This window comes from Anas acuta, chromosome 3, assembly GCF_963932015.1.
Source record: "Anas acuta chromosome 3, bAnaAcu1.1, whole genome shotgun sequence".
Lineage (NCBI taxonomy): Eukaryota > Metazoa > Chordata > Aves > Anseriformes > Anatidae > Anas > Anas acuta.
In genome coordinates this window covers 45333719-45359899 of record NC_088981.1, presented here as the reverse complement: position 1 = coordinate 45359899, position 26181 = coordinate 45333719, and the positions used below count along the sequence as shown (strand labels likewise).

Genomic DNA, 26181 nt, shown 5'->3' with positions numbered 1-26181 from the left:
ATGGGATATAACTTCTAAATGAAAAAGAATACAGAGCTATTATCATGGTATCATTCACTTGATATGACCGTTCTTATTTTTCCATGTAATAAATGAAGACTAAATTTCCAGTGAAAATTATGTGCCAGGCATGGTCCATGACCTGAACAAATGTGATGAATTTCTTAATTAAACTCCCAAAGGTAGAGACAGCATAAGATACATGATTCAATAAATTCCTTTAGTTTATCACAACTTAAATGGAATTAGTAGTAACCAAGGGTGAAAATTCATCAGTAAGAAAGGAGATAATACGTTCAGGGTAACAAAGAAAGCCTACTGTTAAAATGTTCCCAGCAACCAGAATGAAACAACATTGAAATGCATTTTAGAATGGGAGAGCTCATGAAAAATTTTACTCTCTTTTTCTCCCTACCTCAGATCTGCAGCTAACATACACAGAATAAAAAAGATCCCTGTCATCCCAGTTCCCTATATTATCATATGCTGGAGTTGCCTTACACAGTTCATAAATGATGGTGGTTCACTCTCCCTCAACACTGAAAAAATAAAATCCAAGCTAATAACATGTTTGGGATTCCAGTGTTTTGCCTGCACTCTTTGCAAATTTCTCTAGTAATGCTGAAGGTTCCCTGCACTTGGGGAAAATATGAAAAATGCACTCTAAATGAAGAGGATAACTCTCAGGGAAATGATCTCCAAAGGAAATGATTACCACCTGACAAGACAAAGCACACATAACAAATGCACTGATCAAATGCACACCCATACCTAATCTGTTGGATGGGTTCCTTTTGAAGAGGGCTCGCAGCAGGCTCTGGGCTTCTATGCTCAAGAACTGTGGCATTCCCAGCTTGGCTCTGAAAGAACACGACACTTGAAAAGAAAATAGATTTTTCAAAAATTTTCTCCATCATATTGTGGTTTACAGAGCGGAATTGCAGTAGTCAGGAGGGGGCAGGCACATGAATTTGCTGACCAAAGGCATGATAACCTAAACACATTGCAATGAAAACTGAGGGCTTGATCCTGTTCTGCTCAATGATTTATCACTGGCATCACTGGAGTAAATCTAAGTAAATCTAATGAATCTCATAATATCATTTGCAGCCTAAATAGATCATTTTCCTACTTTTTTTTTGTTTGTTTGTTTTGTTTTCAGGAATAGATTTGGGAATCAAGAGAAATTTAAAGAAGCGAAGAAACTATTGTGAAAATAATGATAATTACATTGACTAGAGTGGATAAAACTTTTCCCTTGGTGTTTCACTGCTACAGAGAAGAAACATAAATGTAAGGTGTAAATGAAAAAATCTAACAATAAGAAAGGTAAGCTTCAAACTCTGAAATAATTAGGTCTGTGCTTAACATTAAGTGAGTGGGAAAAATTCAAAGGAAAATATGTGAAACCTTGAAACAACAAAACATAAGCTATCCTGCAGAAATCTATTTCCACATCTGTATGTATAATGACATTCTGTATTATGGAAAGTAAAATATGTTTCTTTTGTAAAGCCTGCTCAGTAATTCACTTCATTCTATATATTCTGAAGGCAATTTCAGAGCCACGTGCAGGCATTAGCTGTGTGCACCTTACCAAATCTGTAACTTACAAAGCTTTGAAAAACTCAATATGCACATTATTATTTGCCATTCTTCATATACATAGGACCTATAGGCTGCCCCAAGGGCACAGCTAACTCATAGTTAATGAAACGAAATAGGTTTCAGTACTCACTTGAGAATAAGAGCCATTGTCTCTTTTCTGTCTTTTCCCTGGAACGGTAACGATCCTGTCAGCATCTCAAACTGTGGAATAACAATAAAATGTCAAATCAAGTAAGTGTTGAGACAGTCTGCATAGTTTATCTACACCATGACCATCTTCTATTCATTTCAAACATAACCAAAAACTTGAGGAAAAGAAATGGCTCAACAAGCTGTAGTTTGGAAAAAATTGATGCAGCAAATGTGGATTTTGCAGAACATCAGGGACTAATATGACCGTTTAGCTGAAGAGCCTTGTTACAAACTGATACTCGGGGTCAAGTTTTGGTATGTTTAGGAACAAATATCATACTTGCTTCTTCTTCCAGCACCTGTCCTATGGCCAATATTGAAGATGAGATATTTGGCTGGATGAACCTTTAGTCTGAACAGGTATGATTGTTCTTAGGTGTCTGGCATAGACTGTGGTGCAAGGAAAATGGGTTTACCACACCATTTCACATCTTTTCTTCATCCATCGCGTCCCTTCTAATTTGGGATATTCCACGATTCTATGCTTCTCTTTACTTGAGTCCAACTACATTTGCACTATTTAGAAATGCCATTGCTATACTTTGCATGTTCAAACCCGACATCCTCAAGGCATTATTATGTGCTTTTTTCTCTCCCATTTTGGTTTCCCTGGCTGTACTCAATGATGAATTTTGCAAGTGTCACATTTAAGTGAACCCAAGTCTCAAAGCAAAACTCAGCAATCATCATCAATTATATGCCTAACTCACTTGTGAAAACATCAATCAGTTATAGTTCCTTTGAAACAGAGCAATGCTTTCAGCAAATTTGACAAGAATTTCACATTGGTAATAAAAGCAGCCAAATAAGTCTAGCACAGATTCAATACCAGGTCTTTCATGCAGCTCTAGACTCAGGGTTTCATAGGGGTATCAGTGGTAGTTGATTCCTCTGACTAAAGGATGATGAAGGAAATAAAAAAAAAAAAAAAAAAAAAAAAAAAAACCCAAAAAAAACAAGAACGTAATTTAGCCCGGGTATAAAGGAGGACAATGTCCACTGAAGGTAAGGAGGACAATTATTTTCTTACGTCTCTGATTCAGGCTTTGGATATCTTCTACTACAATAATATGTACTGATTAATATTAATTGCTATAAATTAAATATCAATTAAAGTAGGACAGATTGCAACCATTATGTGTTTTTTGTACCTTACCACACAAGTAGTTTCACTCCTCTCAGGAAGCCAATTTGTTGCAAAAGGAACCTTTTTATTAGTAAAAACTGTCAAACTGCTTCATCGCCTGACTACTCCCTTTTTGCAGATTAGATAGGGTCATGTCATAAGAAAACTATGTGAAAACATAAGAAAATTATAACCATGAAACTGCTAGGCTAGACTTGTGAAGAGGGCAAATGAGAGGCTTAGAAGCCTAGTAATTAACTGACTATAATTAATCAAAGGATTTATCTGCATTATGAACAAATTACCTCAAAGGGATAAAACACAAGGCAGAAGTAAGGAAAAGTACATTAAAAATACGCATATGACTGACAAATATAGACAAGATTTGGAAACATGAAGCTGTTAACTCCTGCTTGGTCTAGGAAAGTCAAGACAGCAGCTGTCTTACAGGACTGGTGGAAAGCAGCTTGGCTGCTAGAAAGAAACGTGATGGGGTAGAATTAGTAAAACTGCATAAATGACATAGGAGCTCAAGCCCCATTTTCAAAATAATTCTGACCTATAGGAGCTTTATTCCTGACCAAAATGGTCGTATATCCTAGGGATGATGGGCAGAGAATGTTGCTTCCCAGGGCAGTAACAAAAGTGGCACACATTGTACGAAACCCTCATCACAATTTCTAAAGAGTTTCCTTTGCATTCTGGATAAGTACCAAATGTTCACTTACACTTGCTCATGTTACTTTGTTGTAATAAATTTAATTTAACAGCACTAACAATGCCTGCTACAGCTCATTTATTTTGGCAGAAATGGGCTTGACGCTGGTGATGCAAAATGATAACAGATCTAAACCACCACTTGGTCAGTGACTACGCGGGAAGATGACTGCAGCTCCCACCCACTAGGATATCACAGGAAGGTCTACAAATGCAGTGTGTGTGCAGGGCAAAGCAACCTGAGGGCAAGAAACTTGGATACAATGTCCAAGGAAGAAGAAAAGGAAAAGGAAAAAGAAATTGAAGTTGCAGGAGGGAGTGGGGGAAGTGACTGTCCTGGAGGCTGCAGGGAATATTTACTGCACTGCTTTAATGGCTAGCACTTTGTTACCACATGTCTCCAGTTACACAGGTCTAACACTGAGATTAATTCAGACTCAGAAGAAATGCACTTAACATCAATATTTAAAGTGAAATGCAGCTACTGTGAGTTAAATTTACTTGAGCTTTTGACTTCAGTGAACTCAAATGAGCAGCAGCTGGAAGAAAGCACTGGTTCCTCTAAATGCTGTCCTGATTCTAAAATTTGTTGAAGATTAAAAATGAAATAACAAAACTGAAAAAAAAAAAAAAAAAAAAAAAAAAAAAAAAAAACAATTTGAGATAGTTAGTCTTATCAGTTAAGGTTGCTGCACAGCAGCCTGGTTTCCTGTTCATTAAAAAAATAAAATAAAATCAAGAGCTTGCTAAACCTAAACATGCAAGCAGAAGTGAGCATTTGCTGCAAACAGCCTTTCACGTAACTATGGGTCACAGAAGGCTGACTAGGAGCTGAGCCTAGGTGTGAAGAAACTTTGCAGTGTTTTTGGCTATTAATGCAGATTTTTATAGTTTGTTTTTTTTTCTTCTTCTTCTGGGAAATGCAGTTTTCATTCTCCCCGCTTCCTCATCTGTATAAACCTAGTTGGTTTATTCCTTGCCTTCCTTGAGAACAGCTCACTTCTTGAGTATTCTGGGGTGCCACCTTGTCTTAGCTAACACCTCAGCAGACTTTGCCTCTCTCCAACCTTGGCTTCCTTTCTGTACCAATCAGTGAGAAAGCCAATTATTCCCTGCTACAATTCAGTTGCTTACTAATACAACCACAAAATGAGCTTGATGGGAACGGATACGAGAAGTGATACTGTTAGGTCATTTAGGAAGAGAATGAACAAGAAAAAATCCACAGCCTGGGGTGATTGCCAGATGAATAATCATAGCAGATGGAAGGACAGCAGACAGCACAAACCATTTCAGCCTGAGTCTGCCCAAATATTGTGAGCAATAAAAGATAAAATGTAAAGTTACAGAAAAAAACTTGTCAATACTCTGTTCTGGAGAGTAGAGAGACACTCTTGTCAGAAAGGCTGGATTACCCTCTCAGCACTTCCAGTCATTTTCCAGGAAGCTGGGAGCAGGTCAGACACTCAGTTTTACCGTTTGTAAAATGTGTTATTTACCATTATTAGCCACCTGTGAAGCATAATGAATTTGTGTTTCCAAAGGGTTTGTATACCTTCACATAGCAGCTAGCATAGATATTCAAAACTATACATTAAGAAGACCATCCTTTGGAATGAAAACAAAACAAGAATGTTATAATAGGATTTTGTACAAGAAGGTAGTGTTGCTTTTTTGTCTTTTATTTTTCCAATATCACTGTATGGTTAGGTTAAAGTGAAAATTACTACGGAGCAGAATACTTGAGCTAGCAAGGGAATCTTTTCTTTTCTTATGCAGATTTCACTTCATTGCTGAAAAATATAAATACATTTATTTTTATTTGGGATGGTCTATGGAGTCATCACACCCTTTCTTTCTCTAATTATAGTCTCCTCTCTGCTGACATGACTCTCAGTAGTGGGCAGTACTTTTTCCTGAAGTGAAAAGAGATACAACTTCCACAATGGCTGTGGCTTTGTAAATCAGTACGATGAATTATAAACTCGCTGCTATGAGCCACCATGTTATGTTGCAGACAAGTTTATCTGGGCTTCAGAAATGACACAGTGGGCATCAAGGCTCTTGTGGAGCTGCTTAAAATATATCAGTCATATACACATATTTTTAACAAGTTAAATCAACTGCTTGTCCATGCAGATCTATTGATGAGAAGAATATGCTTTTGTAAAATAGTGTTAAAACAGAGCAATGCTCTATCTAAAGCCTTCAATACAATAAGTAAGATGCAGGAAGGCAAAAAAAAAAAAAAGTTAAAAAAATAAATGTCTGAATATGATAAACCACAACTTCTCCATCATTTACTAAATGAGAGGCAGGTATGTTGTAGTTTAATGTGGCTGGCAGCTAAGCATCACACAGCTGTTTGCTCACCCTGCCCCATGCGATGGGGGAGAGAATGCTTGAGAAAGGTGAATTTCAAGATTCATGTAACTATATGCATTGAGACCTACTATACTACCATAAGATAACTCAAACAGTCTGAGCAGCAAGCAAACAGCAAGTAATATTTTTGGGTTTGTGGTGAGTATCAAAGACATAGCTGGTGGTAAGTGAAGTTTCACTTTCACTGAGTTTAATAAGACTAGAACCTAATCTTTGTCAGATAAATTTGTCCTGATATTAATAATCACGTCTCACATTTGATGTTGGCTTCAAGGATCACTGTTTGTCTGTAGACTGAGCCTGGTCAATGCATACCCCTGACTCCTCTTCATGTAGGATTAAATCTCAGTTCACAGAAAAGAACAGATGAGAGAACCAATGTTTGGTGGCTCTTCTGATGGCTAGCTTACAAGCTATTTTATCACTATTTCCTTACTGTGTTCCTTCTACTGACCAAAATTTAAACACAAAAATTACACTGTCTAGTTTCCTTCCTTGCAATCTGCACATATGCCAACTGGTATATTTTCTAAGTATATTTCATTCTATACTGCAAATAACTTCAAGAAATGCTAATAAATCATTTGGATTCCATTTAACTCTCTGCTCTTTTTCAGACTGGCATAAAAACAGCTTCCCTAAAAGAAGATTCAGGCGACAGACTGAGGAAAACAAGAGCACAAGACAGTATCAGAAATCTTCATGCACGATTAGTGTTTGGAAATCCCCTTTTTTCCTGCCCTAATCAGTTAATTGTTAAAAAGGAAAAAAGCTTGAACTGATTAAAACTATTTTTTTTCTTTAAGATGTCTGGTAGCACTCAAAGGCTTAAAGCATCAGCTTACAGTTAAAATGATTTTTACTGTCTGTAAAACATCTCCTTTTACATGGATTCTTATCTTTCCTAATTCTAATATACTGAATACTTGGCAGAGGGTATGAAGAAGAGAGAGATGGAGGGAAAACAAACAAACAGACAAAAAAAAAAAACATATGGGAAGGAACCAAGTTCATTAACAGGTGAAAGAAAAACAATCTATGCATCAAATACATCAATGTTTCTTTTTAACTAGAGACAGACAGTGAGAAGGCACAGCTATCCTCCAAAAATAAACATATAATAAAAAATTTAAAGGGTTGGTGTGTATTTATTTTATGAGACATAACTTATTGATTTTCCTGAACAAACATACATGATTCATAAGTGCTCAGCACCCACAAATGGATTTATGTCTGTAGGAGATAAGGATGTTCTTTTAAATTCAGGTAATAAATTGCAATGTTTATCTAGATTAGCTGCTGTCGACCAGCTAGATCAGTGATGTAGACCCCCTCAAACATGTTCATGGTTTGCAAATTGCTTCCTATTCTTGCTTCCTTTAGTGCTGCTATTTATTTACTTAGGGCAAACAGAACTGAAACAAACTCTTTGGATTGTGATGGGTAACATAATATACAGCTACCAAAAGTAGTTCCTGTGCCACAGGAAATCTAGCTGCATTGTAGCTGCCTGTTAGTGACTGTGCCCCGAGTGAGGGGACAGGCCTGCAGCCTGCATGCTTCAGGATGGCAACCTCATCTTTGTTACCTGAACATATCACTGCGGGAGTAGTAAATGAGGCTCAAGGTACAGTGCTATGCTTGATGAAATGACACTGGGAGTAACCACATCAAAAAACCTACATGTACAGTGCTTTAACCTACAGGTTTTAAACGTATAGCAATGTCACAAGACTACTTCCCCCGACCTTCCCTTCATCCTGCTCAGCAGTAATGACACCAGAGACTGAAGAGGCGGGATGGGTACAGGAGGAAGCAGGTTAGAGCTCAAAGACCTAATTTTGGAAAGGCAGGCATGAGGGGGATTTAATGTATCTCTGAGAGCCTTTTCTGGCATTGCATCCCAGCATCAAACACTGCAGCTCTCACAAGCGTGTTATCAACCCCTTATCATCAGCCAAGCAGCTTCACTGTAGTTAGACAGTGAAGAGATCATAGAGATCTTTTTGGAAAGTGTTTTCTAGGGACTCATCTTTTATGCAGGAGCTCCCTTCTACTTTTCAGGCTAACTGTATTTTGTGACAGGTTTATTCCTAAAGGCTCTTGGGGCAACATAATTTTTTAGCACAGATAGCTCCTTTCTCTCTGTGGTATTTTTCCTTGTGATGTATTCATATATGGTAGCTCTTGGACTAATAAACATCTTCAATCAATGACTCACCCCCACAACTCTGAGGTATGTGATCACTTCTCTAGCCACCCCCCCAACAAACAAATACCACTTTTCCATTACCATGAGCACACCAAAAGACCACCAGTCAGCACTCTGCGTATGTCCTCGGCGGTTGACCACCTCTGGTGCCATATACTCTATTGTCCCACAGAATGAATATGCTCTCTTGTCATGGTCGATGGCTTCTTTACTTAGACCAAAATCTAAATAAATTGAAAAAAAAAATTGTCAGGTCTATAAAAGGGATTATTAACACTTGTGCTCACTTAGGCTGTTCAGACCAAACATATTTGGAGAAAAACACACCAAATAACTGATGAAGCACCTTCTGGCTGCTCACATATTTTGTGTGTGGAAAGATCAAAGGCAGGTGTGCACTTATGCCCTGCCTATGTGGAGTGCCTTGCCAGCATCTGTTAAAATGTCTTGAAGGCAAGTGTACCCCTTTCTCTGAGGTTCTGGCTCAAAGCAGAATAGAATGTTTAAATGAGCAGAAACACAGTTCAGGTTTGGTAAAGAATGCTGGTAAGGATTCTTGCTCAGATTACCCTGATGAATAATAATTGCAGAAGGAAAACAGTTATAAGGATGGCCAGACAGCATCTCCAGAGTGGCAAAGGAATGGTTTTCCAAGGTGTCCTCTACTCAGTTATGAATTCAGAGAACTTAATCTGGAGTAAGCAGTCATTCTGGGAACAACCTTCTATCCATGGTGGTAGGCAGTTGAGATTAAAAGATTCAAGTCAGTCTGGAGAATGATTTTACCAAGAAAATACTGTATTATCCATGTGATGTGTAGCACATGAGTGCTTGATGAATTGCCAGAGGAAAGAATGCTAATACTCAAACTCTTCTACCTTCTGAGTTTTTCGTAAGCAAAATTTTTCCAGGCACAGACCAAGTGGCATGGAACGTAGTGCACAAAAATAAAAATAAAAAATCAGTTCACAGGCATTGAGTTTTCTGTTCCTCACATACCTGTTATCTTAATGTGTCCCTCTTCATCAAGAAGAATGCTGTAAAGCAAGAAGCAAAGATAAGTTCATTAGGTGGTCACAGATCACAGTTAACAAGCATGAATAAAACATGTTTAAGGCGAGTAAGGAGGTATACATGATTCAAATACATTTAACCCTCAGTGCATTATATTCCTCCAGAAAGAAAAATTATTCTCCAAAGGCATGACTGATCTCATGCCTGAAGCAAGCAGAGCCTGTGGCAGTTGCACAGGGTGCCTCCTCTTTTCCCCAGAGCATGCTTGGGATGGGGATGGGAACTGAGCTCAGAAAGAACAGGGTGTTCAAAGCAAACAGCTGCAGAGAATTTGCTTCCAGCAGGAGAAGGAGCTATAGGTTCTCCCCTGTTCTAACAATAATAAAGGCAAGGGCACAAATAATAAGGGCTTGGACTCTCTGGACCTGAAATTAATTCCAAAGGTAGATATGTTCATGCTGAAGTAATAAAAGTGATCACAGAGCATAATGACTAGTCACAGCCTAGCTGCATGGAACTCAGCCCTTGCTAATTTATTCTGTCCGGAAGCATAAATGAAAATTCAGCCTGGCAGCCAAATCCAAGTGTTCTCACGTTTACCACCTGCCAACTTTTCTTATTCTCACAAAGGCACTTCAACATTTCTGTGAGAAAAGTGACTGACTGTAGTTTTCAAAAAGCATTGCTAGTTTTTTACAGAAATAAGAAGGCACACTGAAACTGAAAAATAATGATCTTTGGTAATTTTTCTGTCTATTAGTACTGACATAGTAATTAAGGTGGTGTTTCTTCAGTCCTAGTCAGATTTAGTGTATTTGTCTTTTCAAACTGGTCTAGCGAGGTATCAGCTATTTTTGTATTTTCATTCTCTTAGAAAGTCACTTTAATCCATTTATTCAGGGCAAAAATAAGACAGAAGCAAAACTAACACATTAGGAAAGGTGGTGTGTGAAAGGTTGTCTATGTGCTGAAACATAACTGAAAAGAGATGATCTTCTGCCATTCGTTTGTGCATTTGGAACAGATTGTTATTCTGTAATTCATCAAATAAAGGCCAGCAGCTGAGTCACTACTATATGTTCAATAATTAAAACTTTTTCTTCCCAATAAAAGCCTCTTTACTTCTATTTTCTCTTCAGATTTCCTGATGAGGCATAATTTTTAAGTACCAACCTATAACAGGTTTGCTTAAATGTATTTTTGTGGCTATAATCCATAAACAAGAGGCTTGTGCTTCAGAAAAGAACAGAATAAAACACCTGCCAGCTTGGAAGTGAGCATGAACGTCTGAACCCCACAGACCCAGCTCTGCAAGAAGGGCCAGGGCAGCACAGCGCACAGGAATCACTCTAGACTTTGTCCCATGCCCAGGGAGCCCCTGTGAGTAACAGCAAAATTCAAGAGGAGTGGGATTTTCCCCAGAAATGTTAATTTTATATTCCACTGACTTCCTACAGAAAATTCGTGTCGCTTTTCTATGTAGGCAATATATGGTTTTCATACCTTTCGCCTCCATTAGATATGAAGGCAGCAGCCATGCAGCTCTCAGACTGATAAAACTCTTTTGGGTTAAGTGACCCAGAAGTATACTTTCTCACATTAAATGTTTGCATAAGCAACAAAATATATGGATCCTGGTTTCCTACATGTGTGTAGCCTATGTCCCCAAAAATTTAATCTATAATTCCCTCCTGTTCCCTAAATACACCCTTATACAGAGCCCTCAGCTGCCTTCAGCTTCATGCTGCCCCTGGCAGTATGTTTTGGACAGCTGGGGGTTTCCACATTTGCCATCTGCCAGTGCATAGAAAGTTATGGTTATGAGCTAAAAAATTATATTTGATGTTAAAAGAAAATAGCGTACTGCAGTGGAACAGCTTTGAGTGACATTTAGAAGCAAAGAACACCGTATCTGCTGCTAAATACCCAGATTACAGCAACTGACAAATATTTTTTCTTTGGCTGTAGAAGCAAAGTTCCTCTCTAATCATCCTTTCTGTCTTCTCTTTTTATCTTTATCACTTTACTGTTCCTTTTTATCCCCCACTGTCAGTAGTAGAAATTCTATTGCGACAATCAAATTGTATTACCTAGGGTTTGTAGGATCAGCTAATCTGAAATAAGCTACTACTACTACTTTGGGGAAGGGAAAAAAGAACTGGAAGTTGTTAATCTGATTCAGGTTTGAGATTTATTTTTTTCCTAAACTGATGCTTTGAAATAGTAAAAAACAAACAAAAAAAAAAGTTGACTACTTAAATGTTAAATTAGGCTGTAATTCCAGTGAGTGATATCTTTCACTATTAGATTTTCCCATTTAGCTGTTTAGTTTAAGCTCTGACTGTGTTTACGGGATACTACCATTGTCAACCTGTTCTTTATTTCAAAACAACAACATTTTAGCCTGAGGATGATCCCACAAAAATAAATAAATAAATAAAACTGCTTTCACTGACTTCAGCTTAAAAGTATGTCTTGGGATAATAAAAGCTGAAATCTGCATGTCAGAGGCCGAGAAGTTAGCCTGCTAGCAGGGGAAAGGCGTTCCCCTGACTAGCACCAGGAGAAAGAGAAGTTTGTGTTAGAGCTAGGACTGCAACCTCATTTTATTTATTTTATTTTTTTTCTGCAGCTTTAACACAGAGATAAAAGACTTTGAATATTAGCCATTCATATTATTTTATGTTGTATCTTAAATCAAGGCCATAGTAATTCTCTCTTATTTCTCTCTTTTATCTTTAGTTTTGAGTCATGTCTTTTAGGCTTTATTTTAAAGCTCCTATACACCCAAATTAATGTGAAGTTCTGCCAAAACTATTGAAGCTACGACTCTGTTTTTTGTTGTTGTTTGTTTTTGATGATTTAAGTTTCTTTCAAAGTCAGCTCAGTTTTGCAGAGAATTTAACCCACACTTCGTGTTTTTCAGAAACCATAGCCAAAAACTCAGGTTGGAAACAAAATCTGAAACGTCACAGAGAAACGTCACATTTGGCTGCAGGCTTTGTTATAAAAGTACCGGACAGAGTGAAATATCTCCCAAATATCCAATATATCCAAATATCTCCCCAAAAATGAAGATTCTCCCAGGCAGTCCACCTTTTTTAACATTCCAGTGTTTGCATGTTGCCATACTATCTCAGGTAAGCTGAACAGTCTTATGCTGAACTCATCTCTGCTGTAGCTTCATTGGCACCATGAAGTCCCCAAATGGGACAGTTTGCTTCTGTGGAAGCTGATAGCAATTCTCCACCAAAAGCCTTTGACCCTTACTGTTCCTAAGGTTTTCCCTATAAAGAGCTACACTCATGAATAAATTGCCATGGCTTACAGTATGCTGTATTAAATGCCTTTTTGTTTGTTTGTTTCTTTTTTTTTGTTTGTTTTGTTTTGTTTGTTTGTTTAAATATATGTTCAACAGCTCAGGAGCTGTTACATGAGCAGCTGAGCTCTCCCTTGTATGGACAGCTGAGGGCATCACAACGTAAGCCTCTCCTTGCTAACTGAAGCCCTTACAATAAAAGCCTATCAAGATGCAGCTGGGTACCTGGAGATAGAACAGGCAAAATAAATAAAATTCTACATTCTCGGAAGGTAGAGTTACTTCTAAGTCATCCATACTCTTAAACCACAGCATAAGCAATAACATATTTCATATACTAATTTACAAGTCCCCATTTTTCTAGTTCAACATAGCCATATTTAATAGCTTGATACTGTAGTTCTTAAACAGAAGCATGTCTCATGGTCTAAGTGAGGTTTTAATGTGACTCAACAGCACCTTGTTCCACACAGCATCCCACTGAAACCACCAAGACAACCCAAAGAGAAGAAAGTAGCTTCGGTGTTTTAAGAGAAGCAGCATCTGCTTGTTCCATACAAGACTTTAACCAGCAAACTCAGTGGCTTGCCTTTTGATATAAGTACAGCTAACTTTATAACAACTCCCAGAGTATGTATATATTCTGGATGCTGTTAAAATTAAATCATAGCTTTGAATTGTTAATATGATTTTTTTTGCTCAGGGAATCTTAAAAAAAAAAAAGGTGAACCTGAAATTTTAATGTACTGAGGTTCTCTCAAGTGGTCTGGACAGTGCTATTTTCTAACCACTCTTCTTTGCCATAAACAATTCCAATGAGCTTCATTTTAAGATACTTGCAGAGCTGACTTAAGCAATCTCAAACCTATTAGCAGTTACTGTTGGGAGCTTCTGGAGGACAGCAAAAGCACTAAGCAATGAAGGAAGGACAAATGCAGTGCCTATCTTTTAGCAAAAGGGGAAAAAAAGAATTGGGAAATTACAAACTAATTTATCTCCATTTTGACTGACAGAGTAAACCTTTTGTGCTCTTTCAACCTGGTAATGCTTCTCCCCAAGATATTGTGTAGTTCATGTTGTGTACTTCAGAGGAGATATGGATCAAGAGAAATCAAAGGGGAGAAATGAAAATGACTGAATGCCTAGAAAAAATGACTTAAAAAAAAAAAAAAAGAGTTAAAAAGAGTTTGGTAAATTTGTTTTTTAGTATACGGAAGTCAGGATTAAGGACAAGGCCATTCTTGCAATTCCCTATGACTGCTGCCGAGTGCAAACATGCCGCATGGGGAGTCTAGGAGTAGAGGCCAAGGACCAATGGTCTGCAACTACAGCGCAGAAATTTCAAGTTAGATTTTAAGAGCATCTTTCTAGAGGTCTGCTATGGATGCTCTGGAGTCTTCACCAGCTATTTTAAGAACAGGTTAGCCACACACTAGCAGTGACCTTAGTATATTTGACCCTCCACAAGGACAAGTGGAGGGTGAGATTATCCTGGGAGAGTCCTGTTTTTGTTTTTTTTTTTTCTTTCTGTTATTGTCTCATTTAGAAAGCTATCCTTTCCTAGATGTAACTTAAAAATATAACATTTTTCCCCTTCAGAATGCACGTTTTTCACCTGTACATGTTTTTCTATTCTAAACTTAAAGTTCCGGTGAAACAACAGTCAATCATCCTTTGCTTTGCTAGGCATGGCTACACATAGGCTTAGTGGTTATAAAGCTATTTTTAAAGGATTTTGTGTGTGTGTGTGTACTTAAACAGATGCCTTGAATTATCCCCAGGTATGACCATCAATTATACCAGTCTGGGTCATTCCCATTCTTGTACAACAATAGTAAAAACAATATATATATACACTTATATTTTAACAATACAATATATATGTATTTATATATAAGTATAAAGAATTACACTTATTATAATTTTATTATTATATAAGTCAAGTTGTAAAAACATACATTCAAAGTTAGGAAATACCAGAATGAGGGCTGCCACCTTAGTTTGACCTTACTCTCTAAAGGTCTTTAATTGCATGGAGATACTTCTTGTTTTGTTCCAAAAAACTCCTGCCACAGGTAGCAGAACAGATAGATAGTATTCAGGGATTTTGGCACAGCTGAAGAATGAAGGGGATGGCTAACTTGTTTTAAGACATGAAAACACAGAACTGGATTCTACTTTTGCCTTTTCTACTTATTTCTGTGTGGTAGTGGCAAATCAGTGACACCTTCCTTTTTCAGGTGAGCTCTAATTTCCCAATTCACTGATCCCTGGTATGAGACACTGCAGTTTGGTCTGCAGAAAGAGTTAGTACTCTCTCACTTGCAACTGAAGTCAGAGAGAGATGTGTACTGAAATGCAAAGTGACACATTATGCTGAGAACTTGCGAAATCAGGTTCTATGTGTCTCAAATACAGTGAATAGTTTTGACAAGCACTTAATTTTCTCCTTGGTTTCTGACTTCTCCCAAAGGAAAAAAAAAAAAAAAAAAAAAAAAGGTGTATGCCTATAAATGTAGCAGCACCATGACTTTTATTTGAATACATAGGGTCATATTTGGATAGCTTCTAATAGCAGCTACATATATCACACACTTACATGAAAAACAGCATCTAACACCAGAAAGAAAAATAGTACATGATTCATATTAACACTCACCAGAAACAAAGTTTAAAAGCAAAAAACTATAGTACTATAGTACTATGTCATAGATAAATAATCTCTTCTCCTTCAGCTTCTTACCTACAAAATCCAATTTCAATTAATCTTGGTATCTTTTTTTTTTCTTTTTTTCTGTGAACGTGACAGTAATATAATTAGCTTTTTATGAAATATCTGAATTTTTAAATTTTGTATCACAAAAGGAGAAGGCTTGCTCTGCTATTTTGGAATTGTAAACAGCAGCCAAGCAGACTGCTCTCAGCGGTCATCTTTTTTAAATGATTGTGACCATTACATTAAAAAGGCTGGTAACTTTGACATGTTGCAGCCTGCTTTATTAGCACTGGCACAGAAGATGCAAGCAAAGCACCAGCCAAGTGGAACAGAATAAAGACAATATCACATGACTGCCAGTCAGAGCACTGTGGCTGTCATTTAGTCTATTGATGTACTGCAGTGGAAAAAAGAGAAGGAAAAAACCTACATAGAACCACATTAGGAATAGCAAACAATCTAGAATCATTCTGGGACAATATTTTGAATTGTTAATCAAAATTGTTAGTCGCATTAGTTTTCAGAGATTCTCATTTACTTTAAACAATGGCTATAGTAAAACTGAACAGTGCCAAGACATATTTTGTATGAGCTGGAAGAGGAGTTGCTTTGAACAGTCTATACCCATCAGAGGGAAGGCCAGATTAAATGGTGTGAATCATGAATTGTTCTGCTGAAGTCAACAGCACAGGTCTGAACCCTGCGCTGAGCACATTCATAAACTTGAGGCCACATCACATTGCTTACGGGCTTCATGCTTACGTGAGATAATAGGAAGACCCTGGAGAATGGGACTGTGGAGACCAGAGCTCAATTCATGCCCCAGCCTAGTGGAATAACTGAAAATAAACACTGGTAAAGAGACTGCACTGCTTCTGTTTTAGACTGTACGGGGTCTTCCACTTATTACCACCTTAGCCACTTCTGTATTTGGTGTCTCAACCACAGCTCCACCACGTGTCACCACTTCCCAAGCTTCACTTGTGAGAGGATATGGTACTTCCCTACCTTATCAACTTAAATGGAGTGGACAAAACCTACTCTTGACAGTTAGGCTCTTGTGTACTGCCTCACATACAGGAAGGAAGACAGAGTCTCTGGTACCTTTTGACTTGTTAGCAAGACGAGGAGCAGAAATGACCTAAAAGCTCATGTATTTATGTTTCAGTTCACTCTTTCTCATTAACTTACTTTTCTGGTTTCAGATCCCTGTAAATAATTCCAAGCCCATGGAGGTGGTCTAAAGCCAGGGCCAGCTCAGCTAAGTAGAACTTGACATCCTCTTCTGTAAACATCACCTAGAGAGAAGGAAAAGAAGAACATGTCTATTTACTAGACAGTGGTGGGCTGGCTTGCATTAAACAGACATGGGGAAGGAATTGTCTAACTCAGGAAAGCTGGAAGGCCCATCATATCAGGTTCAATTTTCCATAATTTGTCTGAGCTCACATTAACAATTCTTACCAGATTCTCCTTATAAAACAAAACTTGATCTGATGAGTACTTCTTCTGTTCCTTAAAACATGCTGCTCTCATTCGTCTGTTTGATCTGTTTAGATGACATCATGTCGCAATAATATAAACAAGGTTCTAACTCCTTAGCCTTTGGAAGTGAATGGCAAAATTCAATGTATTCACTGCAGCCCGTATTGCTTTCACATTTCTTAATTTGCTACGATCTTGGCATTTGGTTCCTAAATTCTCACATAATAATATGGGGAACCTCTCTGGGGAAGCATAAGGCTTCTTGTTTTAGAAACAAAAACGCATCTCGTTTCCAAATATGAGCAGAATAACACAGCGCGAGGACATTCAGAGATGGATTGAAGCCTCCATGCATCGAGGGTTCAGGGACTCTGCAGGGGGTCTCTTCAGTGCCTTTAGAGGCCACCAGACTCCTAGGCCCTGGCCTCACTGCCAAAGGCATGTGCCACAGGGGAATACCCCCAGCTTCTGCACAAGAGTGGAAGGGGCTTGCAGCTACATTGCAAGCAGTGCTTTTAGAGCCGTGTGGCCTCATTCACTCCACATAGTATTTGGGTCTCCCGTACACCCAGGATAGCACTGCTGCAGTCCTGGGGCACAGCATTGTGTTAATGGTTTTCCAGGTGAAAATATCTGACACAGGGTGCCAAGCATCTTCAGTATGGTACTGCTTGAAGGTGTGCAGCCTGGGATAGCATTGGAGGTGTGTGCAAAAAAAAAAAAAAAGAAGACTTGGCACATCCTTGTGCATGGCAGCTAGAAGAATCTCCCCTGATGCAAAGGGGCATCTACAGAGGTGCCTGTGTTTTAGCTGTGAGAGAACAGCTTCACCCTGAGCCAGAGCCAGGGACAGAGGCAGATCACAGAGCAGGACCTTGTGCTGAGCCTTAGTTATCCAGGTGCAGATGTCCTGAGCAACAGTGTGTTGGCCAGCACACAGGGCCTGATGAGGTCTAAGCTGATGTTGGCTGTTTCCTTTCAACATCTGACACAGCTACTACTAACACTGAAAGCTCTGGTTTAGGTGCAAAAAAATTTCTGCAATCAAAATCAACCAACCAAACAAGAAAACCCTACCAAACACTAAGCTCAGAGAAACAGAGTTCATATGGCAAGAAAACCCTCTGGTTCAACTTTTATTACAACTCAGATGATATTAACTTCTCTTTAATTAAAGTTCAGTACATATAGCAATAATAATGCAGAAGGAGAAGCAGATATATTGGATACACAACTGCAAATACTACATATGACAGAAGTAAAATGACTCATCTCAACATAAATTTTCATGTCATATGTAAATGTAAATATCTCCAGTAGAAGTTGTAGAGCTTATTTTTAAAATTAAGCCTCTGCTCTTGGAAAGGGGCAGCCACAATACTTGAGCGCTTTGAGAAGCTGCAGAAGGTTGACAGCAAAACTAGAGGATTCTGAGGGCAGATGTCACACAATTTAATTAAGAGTGTCACTGTAAAGGATAGAAGGAACTCTCATACATATATATATAAGCCATATTAAATATAAAAAAATAAATTTTGATTATTAATATGGTTTAAAACAAATAATTTAGGCGTGATATGAAATCAATAGAATCAGGGAAAAACTTAATCTATAAAGATATATCCTGTTAAAGTCACAGTTCTCAGAAAGACAGACAAGAAAGAAATGAACTTCGCATGTACGCATGCTGTAATGTGATCTGACTGAAAGGCCACTAAAATCACTACAGTTGGACCAAATCCATATTTCATAAACTGCAAGCAATACGAGTTTTCCTATAACATCCTCCCTTGTGATACATTGCCACTAAACAGCTGCAAAGAACAAGTAGACAAGACGAGTTGCAAGCACTGAAAAGAGAAGCATATATCAGGACTGTCAAGTTAACAGGACTCATTCTTGATAGTATAAAGTGGGGTGCACTGAACTGTAAAAGCATTAGGAAAATCTGAAGTTTCATCAGAGTACAAAAGCTAAGATGTGCTCTTTCACTTCCAAGTCCCCTGATTGTGCAGAAGGTGCCAAGAAACACTTCTCTTTTCTCCCATGAAATCAGAGAGGTTCTTTAAGACAGCACATGTCACTAACAAAGCCTGATTTCATGGCAAGCAGCAGGAAACTATTTTTATTTTCTTTAATCCCTTTTAATATTTTAAAAATAATTGGTACAATGTAGTAAAATACCTTTGCTCAACACTATAACTAACCTATTGCAAAAGTCTTCCTGCATTAGCAGACAAGTCTGGAAAGCAAACACTTCATCTCCCAGCCCACGGTGGACACAACAGTCAGCCAGCCCACTCCACTGCAGCATCTCTCAAACCAGGAGCTGCTGCCACCACCATCAGGACTGCCTTGTCCTGATGAAAAAACAGCTCGGGAACTTTTCAATGAAAGTACTGTTCTCACAGCTTTTTTAGTCCATCCATAACTCCTCTAACTGAGAAGATCAAACAGAGGTCCCCCTCAAGATGTCATGTGAGACATCCTCATCTCATCTTTAAAGATTCTGGGTCAGCTGCATGCTGGCACTCCTCCCGCAGTTTGGACAGAGACCAAGGGCTGAGGACACTACACCAGTGACAACAAACCTGAGGGCACAGACAAGACCTCAGGACCCCAAACAACCCCTGGCTCCAGTGAATGCAGTGATTCCAGTGAATCTGGAAAACCTGCCACTGCCTCTCCCTGTGGGCATTAGTGAGACTCAGGTTTGGTTTCCTGAATTACTTATTCTTCAGCAGCAGCATGTCCCCATAGGAGGGAGCTGAAGAGGGCAGGGAACAGACTGAGCCCAGCGTGGTGATAAAAGCAGCAGCTGTCCCCAGGTAGGTATGACAGCAGGTGACAACCAAACCACAAGCCCTGGGCAGAATGTGGCCCTGACCTGCTCCCAGCAGCAGCTGCAGGAGATGGCACACTCCTGCTGGTGACCAATGCCCTGCTCTATCTGCACACCTGCTGCAGGGGTCAGCCCACGACCGATGGCATCTCTTTTTTCTGCCAGCAGCGGTTGTGCTTCTACAACACTTCCATGCCCATGCCCCAGGCAGAACAAATTGGGGATGGGATTTTCATGCTGCTTCTAATCACAGTCGGGATGCATCCTGTGAGCAATGAACTTGGAGCTTTTTTGCTATGGGAATGACTTTCTAGTTTTCTGTGATGTGATACTTACAGGTTATCTGCTGTGTTTCCTATAGTATAATTCAAACATAATTATTAAGAACCCACTTAAAGATGGAACTCTATTATACGTACACACACACACACACACATACATATATATCAGGGCTATTCTCAAGGCACTCCCACCAGCTTCATTGGGGTTGTGGAAATCCAGGATAGTCTTTCATTTCTAAATTTAAAATCTATCAGCTTACCTCTTTGGAGAGTCTTGTGAAAAGGTCCCCTCCCCGCAGGAAATCTAGTATTAGATACAACTTCCCCTCTGTCTGAAATGCTGCATTAGAAAAGGATGGAGATGTTGGAAATTTGAATCAAGATAAAGTCTCTGAAGAATAAATATTGTTGACTAATGGTGTATCATTCATGATATTAGTTCTCCTGTCATTTTAGCACTTAGAGAACAGAAGAATTAACTTCTCTACTGCATTAAGCAGTCTAGCTTAGACTACGGGGAAAACGATATCAGTTGAAAGACAATGATATATTACTAATATATTCCTTTCCATTCTAAGCACCTACAAATTAATATTGGTTTCTACTGTAAAAGATACCAGGAGTCACTGAGGGGTGGGCACAGAAAGGAGCTCCCAGACCTGTGCGAGGGCAGAGCCCACACTATCCACAGCATCCTCAGAAGGCTCTGCACAGCAATAATGGGGCTGTCTGGGGGCTCAGGGAGCTGCTGAGGCTCAGGAAGGCAACTCCAGCAAGACACAGCATTCATAGACACAATTACAAATATTCTGATTATTAAAAAGTAGATCCTCTGTTTTCTTAAATGATAGTTGACAGCAGGTGGGGGGGCTGGCAGATGTAACTCACCAGCTACCCTAACAGAAAAATATATCACATTAGACTTTATGTCAAATGTATTTTGATGGACGAATGGCTAAGATCTGCTTATACTAAAATTATCCTTCGATATAAACGAAGAACTTCTTAGAGTTAGCCTCTGTGATTTTGTTAGAGACAGAGTCGTATGTAGGCAGGGGATACCTATATGAAATTATAACACAGCTAGTTACAACTCCCCAACCACTTTAAGAACAAACATAAATTGCATTTTATTATAGTTACCATAATGAAGCTTGACTATGAAAGGATGATTCACTTCTGCCAAAATATCTCTCTCCATTTTTGATCGTACCCGATCCCGAACTACAAAGAAAGAACAATAAGAACAGAAATACATTAAGAGGCAGCATGGTCCACTGGGTACAGTACTGGAATGAGTTTCAGGTGGTTTGGGGTCTGCTTTTCAGTCTGCTGAGGGTTTGTGGTGTGACCTTTAGCAAATTACACCATTCTCTAGTGTCCCCTTTTCCTGACTATCTTGACACTGTAAGCTTTTCAGGGAGGCACTATCCCTTCCTCTGCAGAGAGCAGCCCTCACTAAAAGCATCACAGTGTTACCAGTGAGGGGGAAGTGATTATGCTTTGCAAAAAAAAAGAATGTTAATGTGAGTTAAAACTATATGGAATTAATAACTCCATCTCATTTAAGATTAAACGGAATATATCAGTCCCAGAGCTTGCCGGGTTAACCTTGTGCAAATTAACTTTTTGTATTGTGCTGATGCTAGCAGCCTCTATTAGATATCTCTGAATAGCATTCTCTGCAAGTGATTTATATGAAATATTTTAAGCTTCCATTAATACCCCCAAACAATCAGTAATAAAGAAAAAAGCTGATTAAAAATAATAATAAAAAAATATTTTCCTGTGTAGAGAGAAATTCCTGTGGGATAACAGTGAGAAAAATATTTGTTGTGGTTGAGATGAACAGAGAGTAACAAAAAATAGCTACAGAGGTGAGCTGGGTTCAAACTAATAAAAAACGATGCTGAAGATTTCATAGCAAACACATTTAACAATGTTCAGATGTTGAAGGGGATTCAAGCTCACAGATTATCAGCTCCTGATCTGATACATTCATTTTTCAGTCAATCACTATTTTCCTAATTCTGTAATGACAGTATTACAGTTTTCTTCTCCTTTCTCTGTGTTACACAATGCCAATACGCTTTGCAGCCAAAAGCATCCACGAGGAATGCTATGAGACTATTTTAGGTGGTAAAGCCTGAGATCTCAGCGAGATTCTGTCATCGCCCGCATGTGTTGTGGATCTGCCGAGTACTCTCAACAACCAAGTAATGAACATGCCGTAATGAAAACACATACTCTGCTGCTGCACGTTGAGAACTGATACACAGAAATAGGACCAAACCAGCTGATCTGAAAGCCTTAAATAGGAGTGGAGGAACACTTGGGTTTCTTGCTATTTTGATGCTTTACTTGGATCAATAGCTATGTAAGACTTACTAGTTCGCTCGACCTAAGTTACCTCGTAGATAAAAATCAAAACAAAGACAAAGGGAATTTCAGAATCTTAGCCTTATCTCAAGAACAAAAGTGACAAAACATACACTCAAAATGCTCAGCATATGTGAAAGCGGAGTATTTCTCATGCTGTAGATACAAACCTTTGTGATATGCTTCAATGCTCCTGGGCTCCAGGAGCTCCTGGTGGACGGGTGAGCTTTGCTGAACACACTGTGTGGGATATTTTCTATTAAGCTTGGTTAGATAGCTAAATAAAGTGCTTCTCTGTAACCAGACTGATGAAATCTGAGGCCCTGCACAGTGACACATCCCACAAAATCCACAGGATATTTTGTACACCAGCAGGGTGGCTTACCATGCACAGCTGGATAACAGCATAAATCACGCTGGGCAAAGAACAGCCATCGGATGCAATTCACGCTGTCATCCATCTACCTGTGCTACCCAGCCCTGAGTGCAGCAGCGCATGGACACAGACTTTGGTAATCTCAAAGCAGGGGGAGTGCTGGCTGCAGAGAGCAGCAGTTATCTGTCCAAGTAGCAGTCTACCGTCAGCAGCGAAGCCAGCATTTGCCTGTCTGTAAGACAGACGTGTGCTTGTGCAGTACAGAGGCCTAACAATCAGCTGGCAGCATGCCCTCCCACTGCCACCATTTCAACCTCTGATCAGGTAAAGGCACAGCAAAGCACAACAAAGGCTATGTCACCACAGGAGACACCTCATTCCCCAGAGTCATGGCCTGATAGCCTTTCCTGAACCTTGACTCCTCCAAAGCTGTTTTAATCACTGCCTTTGCAGTGGCTGCCAGAAGAGATAATTGGAACCTGTAATCAGGATTACAGCTTGGCACATGAGTTGGTGACCTGCCCTACACATCTTCCAGCATCAAACACTGCCTGATTTAAATGCTCTGAGAGCAGAAGGTATGTAGGCCGAGATTTTTTCCAATCCTGCCACTATAGAAGCTATTAATTATACTCTCTAGCAGGTCAAATCCACCATCTTTCTCTATATATCTTTTTCTTACCCTACTATTTGCATATGTCTGATCCACAACTGATTTTATACTCACAAGTTGCCTCTATGAGGGTATCCACCTGGGAAAATTTCTTTTCTCTTATTCCATATACACCAAGGAATTCCCCCGCTCTTCCTCTGACCTACATTTTTGGGATTGGGTCTCATATTCATCAGGAAAGGTCTTAGGAAGAGTAGGCAGTTTGATGTAACATTTCCACAACATGATGCTCCGTCTCAGTCTGATTTCTCTGTCACCTTCTACATACAATGGGCAGGAAAATACCTCTCCTGAATTTTGAAGACTTTTCTAGCATCTAGTGGTCCCAGCCTGCTCCTCTGGGGGAGCCTCCTTTCTAGTTCTTACATCCTGGTAGTCAGGTAATTAGGCCAAATTGCTCATATATGATCTGAATTAGTTCTGACTGCTTGTTCAACCTTCTTGATCCTGGGTAGGCAGGGACTCCAGCTGTATATATAAAGAGGGACAGGGTCTGAATAGCTGCTCCAGTGCAAGGCGTGAACATTAGCAGTATGTATTTCTACACAGGTGATCAAGTAAACATATCTATTTTGCGTAGTCTCATTGGGGGACCAGCAAACAAACTCACCATGAATTTCTCAGATTCTCATTTCCAAAATGACTGAATCTGTGGAAGGGACATATTTGTATGGATTCCTTTCCAGGTGAGCCTGTTTTCTCTGACAGTCATATCACAGACCTGTAAAGGCAGTGCTGGAGCTCAAAAGCCTCAGAAAAGACTGAGGCTCAGGTCCCCCTTCCTCCTTTCAGCCACTTGCAGGGGCTCAGAGCAACACACAATGTGGGGAGTGCAGGTGGCTTAGGCAGATTCTGCCTATGCCACTTAGTTAACTATATGAATAAAATGCCATTGGAAACGGTACAAAACTGCTAAACTCTTGCCCTTTCTACCCAGTATTCAATTTGATTTGAAAGGTGGGTTTTGCAGTTTATCCTTAAATCATACATCAGACAGAAGCAGAGCACATAACCTGAACCAACGAGCACAAAGCCATGACGATCATTTGCATGATCTTGGGCAAACTAGCTGTTCCTGAAATAATCCCTGGTGTTTCAGAAGAGACAAAACTGGCAGAACCTGTAACAGAGGAGGAAGCACCTACTTCCCTGAAATAAAAGCAATTCCTATTTCTAGGTATTAATGTGCTATGAAAGAGAAATGGAGACAGCTGAAGATGTATGCAGATAAACACAGCTTATTCGCTTCTATCTACCTAGCTCTGAAAATCAAAGAGAATGTTACCACTTATTTTATTTAACACCAAATGCTTAAGGAGAGGGTTTCATTTAAAGTATGAATTATATTTCTTAAGCTGTTTTAGTTTCAATAACCATGGGAAAGGAAAGGGGAAAAGGGAAAAATATATTCAGAGCATCTTCCACTGAGAAAGAAAATATTTCTTCTCAATACTGGACTAGCAGTCTAGTTTCTGAAAAAGAAAATAAAACCATAATCCTGCTTCCTTCTCTGAAGCTCTCATGATAGTAACTTGGGTTGAGTTTAAATACGAAAAGATAAATTTTCAGCCAATGAACTTCTCAAAATTTCTCACTTTAAGAGTTAGTGTCTCTCTAGCTATGTACACTTTCAAGCCGTGATAATCTAGGGACCTCCCTTGATGCACACACAATGACATTTGAAGCAGTTCAGTAGGATGTCAAGCCAACCCTATGAGAGTTTGTAATTAGAGAAACCGTGGCCTACAGGAGCTGTAAAAGGGGAGCTTATAAAAGAGACACTAATTTATTCACTGTAATACTGATTAAAATTTATAGCTAATTCACCATAATGGGAAAGTAACTTGTTATATTTCTAGTGACTGAGTAGCTGCACTGAAGTCAGAGCTCCATGAAGTTAAACACCATTTAGTCGCCAATTTCAGTGGAGACAGAACATTGCTTCTGGGAGCTCTTTGGCTAAAGAATAACCTCCAAATATTTTAATTCAATATTACCCTTCTCACTACCGCTGAGAATAATTCTTAGTTCTATCAAAAGAATTTGTTCCTGAAGCTATCACCTAAATGTGTGTTTGTTTTCTCTGTCTTCAGTCTAACCTGTTTCTATTTCAAGAGAACGAATTTTCAGTTTATCTTCCAGTAAGTTTCTGTTTTCTCTGCATATAAATGCAGTCTTACAAGGCATGAGGGTTTTACTTACAGCCTTGTTTAAGTCAAGAAGTGCTGAATTTAAATCGGTATTAATTTATGAATATTACACTTCAGCTTCAATTTTCAAGTGAAAAAAAAAAAAAAAAAAAAAAAAAAAAGACCATAGAATCATTTAGGTTGGAAAAGACCTTCAAGATCATCAAGTTCCAACCATAAGTCTGACCTACCAAGTCTCATCACTAAACCACGTCCCTTAGTGCCATAGTTTTTTAACTATGTTTTTTAACTATAGTTTTTTAACTATGGCACTAAGTTTTTTTTTAATTTTTTTTGAACTCTAAAGCTTTTTGTATCTAAAGCTGAAGTTGGTTCTATCATGCTATAACAGCACTAGAGTGGTAAATCTTTAGTTATTTTTTATTTTTGTTTTTATTTTTAAGTGGGTGGTTAGTGCACAGTTCCCATGATAACTCTCATCCCTGTGTGAATACCTGCTAGTTACCTTGAGGGGCAGGAGCCAGGTCCCTCCCTTCTCTCTTTTACAACTAGGAATGGGTTGTAAAATGATGGGTTAGGTGCCTCAGTGGCTCATCCATATGGCCTTTTGTCCTTTCTGACAATTTTAGCCCAAGCGCTGCTTAATCCCCTGAGAAATCCCCCCTCTGTGTGCAGCACCAGCAAATGCCGCTTAGAGAAATACACT

At 39.0% G+C, this 26181-nt stretch overlaps 1 protein-coding gene across 6 annotated transcripts in view; it reads right to left on the bottom strand.

The window, feature by feature from the left end:
• Positions 1-26181, bottom strand: part of RPS6KA2 (ribosomal protein S6 kinase A2) — a 301250-nt gene that overhangs the window by 49787 nt on the left and 225282 nt on the right. For all 6 annotated transcript variants that reach the window (XM_068676930.1, XM_068676932.1, XM_068676928.1 and 3 more), the window contains 7 exons: positions 21041-21121; positions 20158-20237; positions 16481-16587; positions 9240-9277; positions 8322-8464; positions 1739-1809; positions 772-860 (listed from right to left, as the gene is read on the bottom strand). In XM_068676930.1, the coding sequence (XP_068533031.1) occupies positions 772-860; positions 1739-1809; positions 8322-8464; positions 9240-9277; positions 16481-16587; positions 20158-20237; positions 21041-21121 (609 nt within the window). The remainder of the gene's footprint in view (positions 1-771; positions 861-1738; positions 1810-8321; positions 8465-9239; positions 9278-16480; positions 16588-20157; positions 20238-21040; positions 21122-26181) is intronic.